The sequence below is a fragment of the Elaeis guineensis genome, chromosome 7 (genome assembly GCF_000442705.2).
Source record: "Elaeis guineensis isolate ETL-2024a chromosome 7, EG11, whole genome shotgun sequence".
NCBI lineage: Eukaryota > Viridiplantae > Streptophyta > Magnoliopsida > Arecales > Arecaceae > Elaeis > Elaeis guineensis.
In genome coordinates, this window is record NC_025999.2 from 87,730,680 (window position 1) to 87,741,537 (window position 10,858).

At 43.6% G+C, this 10,858-nt stretch overlaps 1 protein-coding gene across 1 annotated transcript; it reads right to left on the reverse strand.

Annotated features, from left to right (window-relative positions):
- Nucleotides 1-1,047: 1,047 nt before the first annotated feature.
- LOC105048729 (phosphatidylinositol 4-phosphate 5-kinase 2) lies at nt 1,048-6,514 on the reverse strand. The gene is given in 10 exon segments (XM_010928156.4): nt 1,048-1,915; nt 2,894-2,996; nt 3,091-3,221; nt 3,319-3,512; nt 3,619-3,729; nt 4,355-4,520; nt 4,687-4,854; nt 4,961-5,103; nt 5,106-5,243; nt 5,246-6,514. Coding segments are annotated over 10 exon segments (2,400 nt in total). The 5' UTR covers nt 6,185-6,514; the 3' UTR covers nt 1,048-1,608.
- Nucleotides 6,515-10,858: the final 4,344 nt, after the last annotated feature.

Below are 10,858 nucleotides of genomic sequence, written 5' to 3' on the forward strand. Positions count from 1 at the left end.
TAAATGATTGCAAGAGCTTCCTTGAATAAATTCAAAGTCATTAACACGAAGCAGAACCAACTTTTCCGCAATCAAACATCAAAAGATGGCTTATTCCGATGTAAGCCATAGCCTTTTCGCTCAAAATATGCAACCCATAGATTGTGTCGAATAATGGAATAGATTCATTTCCAGCAAACCGAGATGTAGGAGATACACAAGTACAGCATCCATAGATATGGGTTTTTACCTGCTCTGGATTGCAGTGCATGTTGCTGTACTCCCATCTCGTTCAGAAAAAACAAAGATTTCAGCCTATCCTCTCGCCTCCCGTCCCATTTTTAAACCGGGAAGACTCGGTAATGGAAGAACAGTTCACAAGAGAGGAAAAAGGTGGAAAAGAGAACGAGTACGGAAAGGGTTAAGATTAAGACCTGACATGGACTTTGACCCCAAGGAGAGATGAGAAGGAAGGAAGAGGGTGGCACGCTGGCCAACGTGAGTCCCACCCATACCCCAACTTCCAAAGGACACCCACCCTCTACGAAAATACCCTTCTCTCCATGGTTTCCATTTCCACCCTTGTTCCTTCCTTTGCCCTCCGGGACAAGTCACCAAACTCCAGGCCACGTCGTATCTCATCCGGGTCCGACCGGTCAAACCAAGGCTGGCCTGTTCGCCCTTCCAAAGATGGAAAGCAAAAGTCCAGGTTAGATAAGAAAAAAGAATTAAGACCGGGCTTGGGACAAAGCAGTGTAGAAAGAGAGAAGGCAAGGAGGGGATTGGATATAAGAGAGAGCAACAGATCGGATCAGCTCCCGCATCTTCTCTGTGGAGCTTTTCTCTCCTTTTGATGCGCTCCACCCACTGCTTTTCCCCACTTCCAACATTCCCACAAGCTATAAGGGGTACCAATAGTAGTAATTTTAGCTGCCTTCGTCTGCAAAAGCTTAAACCATGCTCACAGCCCTAAACAAATGAATACTGGAAAAGGAGCAACAACGCAACAAGAGAGAGAGAGAGAGAGAGAGAGAGAGAGAGAGCAAAGTGAGCGGCCACAAACAACAGTGAGTAATTTAAATCTGATTCAGCCATCCTCATGATCATTGTCTGCCTGTACATTTCTTATTACATAACCAACAACTTAAGAATCCTTCTTTTCAGGAAATAAAAATTCTATTCCCTCCCTATCTTAACATTAGGGGGCAAAAAAAAAAAAAAAAAAAAGAAAAAAAAAAGAAACAAAGCAGCAGGAAGAAAGGAAAAAAAAGAGGAAGAAAAATCTAAAATCCAATTCTCCTCACCAAATTGCATGTACAAGCCTTCCCCATGGCTGAGCTTCAAAATTCAGCCTTACCCGCCATTTGTAGCAATCTTGTAATTGCTTCCCCATGAGCAAAACATGCCCCCAATTCATCAGCATTTACAGCTCTCGCCTTCGTACCATGGAGCCGCAGACATACATATATCTCTCAATTGCCGACCGCTGCTGTGCGCATAAAGCACATTCCTCAAATCACAGAAGTCCATCCTTCATGGTTCTATAAAATTTGGCCCTTTTTTTTTCTGAACATTTCCACCGTGGGTGCTCAAATTTTGTCCTAGGTCTGTTCTGTTTATCTCCTTTTATCACTTGTCCTTCACAAAGATTTTGCTTATGAAGTCTTGGAACCTTCTGGAGTACAGCTTCGGATCCACTGCTGAGATGGAATTCGGATCAGCCTGCAATGACTTGTAGGCATGCTCCAGCTTCTTAGTGATATCATAATCTTGGAGTATGTCAATTATCCCAAAATAGAGAATCACATCATAGATTTCACCACTTTGTGTAGGTGTCAACAACCCTCCTCCAATCAGAGGACATGGCTCAGATTCACTCCTCAACACATGCTCTGCTCTTGCCGGCATGTTTGCACCCAACCGAATCAATGGCTTCCTGAACAAAGAGAAGTCATTTTGAAGTATCCCATAAGAATGGGTGCAATTGTAAATTAAAACTTTGAAACATGAGTAGCTGTTTGGTATTAAATACGATCAGTAATCATTGTAGTGAAAATAACTATGAAATCATGTTATCCTTTGCAAAATGTTGGAGAAAACAGCTAGGGCCCCAATCATACCACATCCTATATTTGGCAAGCAAAGGTCAATGGAATTAAACATCATGATGAGAACTGCATTATTTGACTTAGAATGGAGATGTGGGACCAGGTGAGGCAACAAGGAGGCGACAAATTCAGAAGTGCTTTGTTGGATCCATTTACTATTTTCATAGGAACACAAGTAGACTGTTACTCATTGCTAGCTGACAGCAAATTTTAAATTCTGCGACTACAGAAGGGAAGTTAACAGAGTTTCAGCTAGTACAGTTTATGAAAGCATGACAGCATGAAATCATCTGGCTTCTTCAAGAAGGCAGCAACAACGATCTTGAAAGTATCAAAGCAAAATCCCAGAAGCAAAACATTACATAAACAATTGATTTATCCACGAAATAAAGCAGACAATGACTCCTAAAAAAATTACTCCATTTGTTCTTTTAGAAATGAGCCAGTGTAAGCAAAGGAACCTTTAGGTCCAATAGCATATTCAGAAGTCAAATTCAATAAAAGGATGTATCTAAAAACTATTATTCTATTAGGACAAGAACAAAGCTCGACCACAAGATCCTCTTGCAACAGTCTGAAACGGAAATACAAGGATTAGAACACATGAAATGTCATCTTGGTGCCACTATCATCCATCATCATGATAAGGATTATAGCTGTAACAAATCTAAAACCATAAAATCTAGCTGTTGTTTTTCCTTTTAATACTGATATGGTTGGACTTTTGGTTATTGCTTACAAAAACATGGACCACAAAACTTTATTAAATTTAAGCAGGAATATTGAAATCAAACAATATGACATACCGGCCATCCAGAATCTGACCGACATCCTGACAGCCTGACACCGAGAAGCGAAACTCGGACAATCTCCCTCCACCTTGAAATGATTCCCTCTCACCAAAAAATTCTGGTCAACCAATGTTGTTTGTATTAGATCAAATGAGGATGCCCCATCAGCTTATTTATGTCTAAAAACATGGTTATCAAAGCCAACAACTTACTTGGGGAAGCAACATATGGAGATAGACCCATCTTAGAAGCTGAAACATCATCGCGGAAGTGAAGTCCCACCAAGAGACTATAATCCATAATCCTCTCTGCTTCCAAGAATTCACAGTCCCGCTTAATTTGTCTGAAGATGCATAGATGTTATCACAAAATAGAACACAAAATGGTCAAGCCCAGTTAAATACAGTCCAAGCATTCTAAAATTAGATAAGTCCACTTACTGAATAAATTCTTTAAACCAATGTCTTTGCAGGCGAAATACAAAATTGAGGTCAAGGTCCTTGAGGGTGGTGGTCTCATCAATCTCTGCTTCAGCCTTATCAGTTGTTCGACCATGGGATGAGCCTTTCAGGTCAAACCGCCTGTGGATACGATACTCTGAGCAGAACAGATTGCCCATTACAATGAAACGGACCTGTTTTCCAGCCACATATAAGCATTACAAGAACAGAAAACAACCAATACATTTAACAATCACCCAAGACAAGAAAGTCTATGATTTCTGTTCAACATTTGCATACCTTCTGCCCACCTATTGGCTTTACACAATGCACACCATAGAACTTTGTGACTAGTGAGTTCTGATATCGACGAACATGTTCATAGTAACTGGGTAACATCCTAATAAGTACCTGTACACAAAATGTGGAGCAAATGAAGACCCAGCAACCCAATTCTAATTCAATGCTAATCCATGCTGCATGCTTGCAAGAATTAATGCATACACAGAACTCAATGAATCTACAACACCAGTTTCACATTTGCAAAAAAATAAGCATTGCGATGTTCTCAAATTCTGTTGTACATATTTGTAAGAAGAAGCCAGACCAATTCATTGATTGCATCCAAATTGAAAGCATGTAAACAAAATAAAAAGGTTCTAACTTATAGAGCTAACAGGATTGGACGCATTAAGCATTTTTCTTTGGTAAAAAAAATGTAGCTAATTTCCAGCAGGATTGCAATTTCATATTACTCAGCTACATCTAAAGTTATATCGCTCAGATAGGTACCCGTTTACTAATTGCATTTGTATTGATGGCAGCAATTAATGATCCGCTCCATAAGTCCATATTTGACAATCTTTATAATTAAGGGCATCAATAGTAATTCAACAACCCCCCCCCCCCCCCCACCCCCAACAAAAAAAAAAAAAATACATTCTAGTTTTCATGAGGATTAAAAGTATTTGATGAATGTAAATGCGAATATAGAAGCACTAAGAGGAACATACAGAATAAAAATTAGTCATCTAACCTTTACTTCAGATTTTTTCACCGTCTTGATCATGAATCTGTCATCCTGGGTCAGGTAGAAGAAACTCCCACTCTTCCCAGGTGAAGACAGTTCCCTCAATGCGTCATCCCCACAGATAGCAAGCATATAATCAGCCGGATCCACGGAAAACAATTTTCTCAAGTGTCTGGAAGCCCGAATTAAACCACAAAAAAAAAAAAACAACTATTTCATACATCAAGCAACAAGCAAATCAAATGAATCGTGACAAAATTTCAATGAGATACAATTGATGCGTTACAGATTGCAGCTATCAGATGTCTCCAATATCGAGTGGATCGAGGTAAAGCTACCTGAAGACCATGGGGCAATAATCCTTCCACCGAAACTCGACAGACTGGTGGGGTGGAGTAATCTTGGATCCCTCGGGAGGAAACCTCGTCCAGAACTTCTCCCTTGGGTCGAAATCTGCCTGTCTGAGTTCTCTCATCCGGGTCGAAGCTGGCTTCCCAACAGAGTATCTGAAATCCAAAATCAAATCATTATAGAAAAACCCTTCCTCTATCCAATTACCACCAATGCCTAGTGGGCACTATTTCAGGAAAAAAGAGACATTGCGTCATCTACCTGATGCCCAGTTGAAGGTTTAACATGAGATCGTAGTTCTTGTGGCCTTTGGAAATCGTCTGCCCAGGCTTCTTCACATCCGCTGCAGTCAAGCAGCACGGGCTCCGGCGTCGCTGCCCGGCTCCTAGGTCCTCCTGCCCGGCTCGAAGGAAGTCCCGTCCCTGTACAGCATCGACGCCTCGAGCGTGTCGATGATATCGCACGTGATATCCCCAGCCTCGCCGTCCGACTCCCAGATGCAGATCCTGGGGAAGTTCTTCTCGGCGGCGGCGGCGCTCACCCTCCCTGGCGCTCCTCCACCGATGACCTCTTCCTCGACGCCGGCAACAATGCATCAGCCAGCGGCGAGAAGGGGCTCCTCCTCCCGCCAGCGATCTCCTTCCGTCCGCCCGCGGCAGCCGGGTAATAGGTGCCATTAAGGGTCTTCGGCTCGCCCTTGCTCCAGCTGCCGACGTAGCAGCTACCGTCCGGCCAGTAGTAGACGCCGCTCCCCTTGGGGATGCCGTTCTCCCACTGGCCATCGTAGCGGTTGCCGTTGGCCCAGATGAGGAGCCCGCGGCCGGAGATGACCCCGTTCCGCCATTCCCCGACGTATTGGTTCCCGTTCCGCCACACGTACCGGCCGTGCCCCTCCTGGAGGTTCCGCCGCCACGTCCCCTCGTAGTAGTCCCCGTTCCCGTACCACTTGCTCCCGTACCCGTGCTTCCGGTCCGCGATCCACGACCCCCGGTACGTGTCGCCCTCCGATCCGGTGAAGGTCCCAAAGCCCTCCATCCGCCCGGATCGGAACTCGCCCTCGAAAGTCGCCCCCGACGGCCACGAGAACTTGCCCTTCCCAGCCGCCTTCCCCCGCCGCCACTCCCCCTCGTACATGCACCCGTCAGCCCAGAGATACTTCCCCTTGCCGTGCGGCAGGTTCCCGGCGAAGCCTCCCTTGTACAGATCCCCGTTCGGCAGCACTTTCTCCACCACCGCCCCCGCTTCTCCCTCCCCTACGCCGGTGGTCGGCGTCACCCGCCGCCCGCCGCCCTGCGATCTGCTCCTCGGGTGGTGATGGTGGTGGTGGTGGTGGTGATGGTGAGCTACGGCCACGATCGTCACCCCTGCCGGTGACGCCGCCGGCAACGGCTTCTCCCTTTCCTCCCCCTCCTCCTCCTCCTCGCCACCGCCACGTCCTCGTCTCTTGGTGGAGCTTGCGTCGCCCTCCGCGCCCAAGTGCCGCATTCTTCCGCCGCCGCTCTCGAGCCCTAATCCCCCTCGATCGGAGCCCGCATTTCTCCAGATCCCTCTCCGGGAGCTCGCTCGCTCCCTTTCTCGCCTTCCGGAAAGAGAAAAACAAAAAAAAGGAAGCGACACCACACCACAAGGGACAGAGAACTATACCAGAAGATGAGGTGATGGAAAAGAGAAATCTTTCCTTAAAGAAAAAAAAAACGCTATAAAGAGAGAGCGAGGAGAGAACAAGAGGGGAGAGAGAGGATAGAGAGCCGGTCTTTTGCTTTGTGGTGTTGTGCTTTGCCCCTAGCCTAGGGAACGTTGCAGGGATCTGGTGGGAAGGTGATAAAAATAAAATAGTATTATTATTCTAAACCCCGAATTCTTATTTGAAATGCCGAAATTGCTCCTTCAGAGCGTATCTGAAATGCCAAATATGCCCTCGGGATCCAACTGTTGCCTCCCTGGGATCACCGCGACGTGACGGGATGACCAAAGACGGGTTGGCTTTCTCGACGGGTCCGCCTCCTCACCCAATCTTCCTCCCGTTCGCGAGTTTCCGAATTTGCCCTTGCGTCGTGTGTGGTCCCCACATCACCGCTTCGTGCCCCCCGGGACCCGCCGCTTTGCCAACAGCACCGCCAACTAAACGTGAGACGTCAAGTCCATTCGCAGCCCAAGTATTGTCCCAAACCGACAATATGCTACCGCCAATTCTCTCGTCCCGTGTGGCGTAGAGAGACGTGTGGTTGAATGAGTGGGGGCCGTGGGAAACTCGGGCTGAGCTATTCTTTGTAACGGCAACGTGGGAAGGTTATGGGACGGCGCCTCGATTTGTTGGACTTGGATTTTTATTGTTAGAGAATTAGTTTTTGCGGATTATTGTTTCTATTATTGGGTGGATGCGGCTATTTCGGGTCCGTAGGAATTTTTCTCATCAATATATCTATTTTCATTTACGGGGTCAATTATAATTAGACAGTAGTGCATGCATATCATTACTCTAGGCCTCGTTAGGGTGGCCAATTATTATTTTTGATATCAAAGGATATGTTGAAATGAGTGGCAGTTGGGAACAGCCGAGCTGGACTAGTCTCCATGACAACAATAATTAAGGACTTGAATTTTGGATTAAACTGCATGATTACTGACATAATGTAATAACCATCCACCTTGACCACAATGTGTAACTTGGCAGCTATAAAATAAAAAGTGAAGGGATATATATATATATATATATATATTCAAAATGAAAAAAAAGATGTTAGTATAGTGAGATAAATTGTATTATATATATAAAGAAAATATTGCAAAAAGGTTGAAATAATAAAGGCCCCCGGGGCCTCTCCCATTTAATTTCAGACGCAATCATCCCTGCCTGGAAACTGGACAGGAAACCATCCATGTTGGTGGGGACGTGTTATCCTGTCCACGATCCTCCTACCGCCGTACATGCATTGAAACATGCTAGAAACTGACTATTATATAATTCAAGTATGCAATGCATTGTAGCAATCCAGAGCTCCTGACGAGAGTTTGGGTTATGTAAAAATATTAGCTTCCATGAGCGATACTTGTACAAATAGGAAGGGAGAGGGGCCTGCAGGATTGAAGCATTACATTTTGCGAATAAGTTTTTTGGTTGCGAAAATCCAACATCTAGATATTGTAATACGAGCAGATGGTGTTGCTCAAGGAATGGAGATATGCTCTTCATAATTCATGTCTCTAATACACTTTTAATTAGTGGCAGAACGTTGCATGATCCCACTTCCAATTTTCTAGCACTACCTCCATCTCCTACCTTATATCCATCCCCTACTCTCCAACTTGGCCGAAGCTCAAGTCTTCGGATGGATGAAGCCGAATGCTCATGATACCAGGATACTGAGTAACTGGAGATGAGACGAGGGTCAGTATCTTATGGAATCAACCTTTGCCTCCGTCTCTTATTTTAAGTACTGGTAAAAGATTGAGTTCTATCATATTATTTTTTTCAAAGAAATATATAACTTGGTATATATTAAGATGGATTAGGTACATGGGGTCTCTTACTATTTGTTGGTAAACCTTGACATGATTTGCTAGCATCCAGATATGGACCCTCACTCAATCTATATGGAACATGATGCCAGCATAGGACTTTGTCATAGTATCAGAACTGCTATCCAATGACTTTGCCAGCGATCAACTCTTATGTGCAAGAAAAGCTACCTATGCTAATCAATGGTGCATATATACCACTCATCTTTTTTCATTCTCGGTAATATTGTCTCATGAATTTATCTTTTATGTTCCTGTCTAGTATAAAATACAAGATAAATGTATATATGTATATATATATGTGTGTATGTACACACTTAACAATATACATGCAAGTCCTATAGGTTAACAATTTCAATGCTGAAGGTGAAGATAAATGCATATGCATAAAATATTTTGGGGAAGGTAACTCGAGTATAAACAAAGCAAGGAAGGGTCTATTCTTTTGTGGGTAAATATGTTAGGATTTCGTGGTTTTATACATGTAAAATTCAAAACATATGCACAGCGAAAATTTAAAAATTCAAATTAAAACTATTTTAATCTAAGCATGCATAAAATCAAATCTTAAAACCACACAATAGGATCTATATATATGTTGTCAGATGTGTGCCCTAGATGCCAGATTGGCTGACACATTCCTGTACAAATGTAAAGGCAAATTTATAATTTTGACTATAAATAAATAAAAAGATTATTCTACTATCACATTGTGTACATTATGTCTGTGATACATCCTTTGAGTTAGTAGGAATGTTAATTCATATTTTCAAGAGTTGAAAATTTAAGGTATGAATTTACATAACTAACTCATGAACAGCTCCTGACCATAGGATCATCACGAGGATGGTGATCGATCCGGAAGGTTGGTGTACGATCGCTTTTTTAGGGTAGACGTGTCTTGAGTCTACGGTGTGGAGACACCGGAGCGAGAGTACAGGTATTCGTTGAGAACGAAAGTACTGAGCGTGACCAACTCGAGCAGTCATAAGAAAGTCTACCTTCTCGTCGATGACTAGCTCGATGCTGCAGCTGTATATCAGTTCTTTGATCTGAGGTACATCGACAGTTCACCTTGAGTGTGTTATAGTTTGACTACACCATAACTCAATCTCCTAGCCATTCGAACCCTGAGGTGTATGTTGGCTGTAGCATATTCATTGTAGGAACCAGATTGCACCAAGATGGGATCTATCAACCTCGGTAGATAAGAGGAGTAATACTATGATGATCGAAAGATTGAGTCCTTAAGCCAATGGCCATGGCAGAGTAAAATAATGGAAAAAATGGTTCATTAAGATTTTACATCGGACTTGGATCGATCGATTGATTCATATGACTGATGTTGGATTTGACGAGTTCACCTTAATCTTAATTCAGTCGGGACTCATGATAGAGGAACTCAATCACACAGGTAGCTGCATCGAGAGGTTCATCTTCATTTCTGATGGATTACCACCATATACTGCTAGGTGTCACTGGTGGATTTTGGAAGCAATTAGAATGATCTTGATGATCGATCATTCTAATTGTCTGAATCAGAAGAGTTCTGATCCATCGAAAGGAGTTTCGATGATGTTGATGATGAGATCATGACATGTCTCATTACCATACGAAAATGAACCTAACTGGGTTACACAAACAAGAGTTAGGGTCTGGATGTCATCAATTGAGCGAGTCCAGTTCGATTGATTTGAATTAGATCCAATTAGGTTCAAGAAAATCGTGCTAGCACACGATTGAGCCTAACTTTCTCCTCGTGTAATCTTTTCTATTTCGACTGAGCCAAATATGATTTGGCTCACTCAGAGAACCTTGAGAAGGTTTCTCTCAATTTGACTGGAGCCAGTCCAGCTCAGAAAAGTCTTGTCTTAATTCATGAGATGAATTTAAGACAACACCTGCCAATTTCTGTCACCTGCTATTTCTATTTTAGGACATCGGTCAAACGTTGACTTATGGATCTTGAACTGAAGGCTACTTGGCAAGAGGTCATTGGAGAGTTTTTGTGGAGTGTCCATCTGCTAATTTTATCCTCAAAGTGGGTACCATAATCAGATATGGCGTGCGCCCCAAGTGGATAAGGATAGAGTCCCATGAGATGAGGACTATGATCCCTTGATCAACTTGGACTGTGGGGTGCCAATCTCACTGTGCTTATCCAGTGTTGGCGTCAACAATAGGAGGAATTGTGGAGATTCTTATTTGATGTGATCAGATGACATCACTCCATCAATCAAATTTTTTTCAGAATTAATTAGAATTTTCTGATTGGTCGAATGATGTGGCACTTTGTGGCGCAGCAGGGTCTATTTAAACCCTGTCTGCGCCTAGGGTTTAGAGAATTTGCTCAATACCCAGCAAAAGCCTGATATCCCTCCACTTCTCCATACCCCCTCTGATCCTCTCTCTCCCCTCTTCACGTTCAAGAAGTTGGGCGTCCATCTGGTGCTTGTCCAAGGCGTGGTGTCTCCCTGATCAGAAGGCTGCAGGGATTTATCGAGAAGCTGCTGCTCCAGCTTTAGAAGATCTTTTAAAGATCTTTCAGATCAAATCCAGATCTGATTTTTGGAGCAGAGATTTACAAGAAAAAGATGATTCAGATCCTACTCGAGTGGATACCGGTAGAGGCCAGACGAC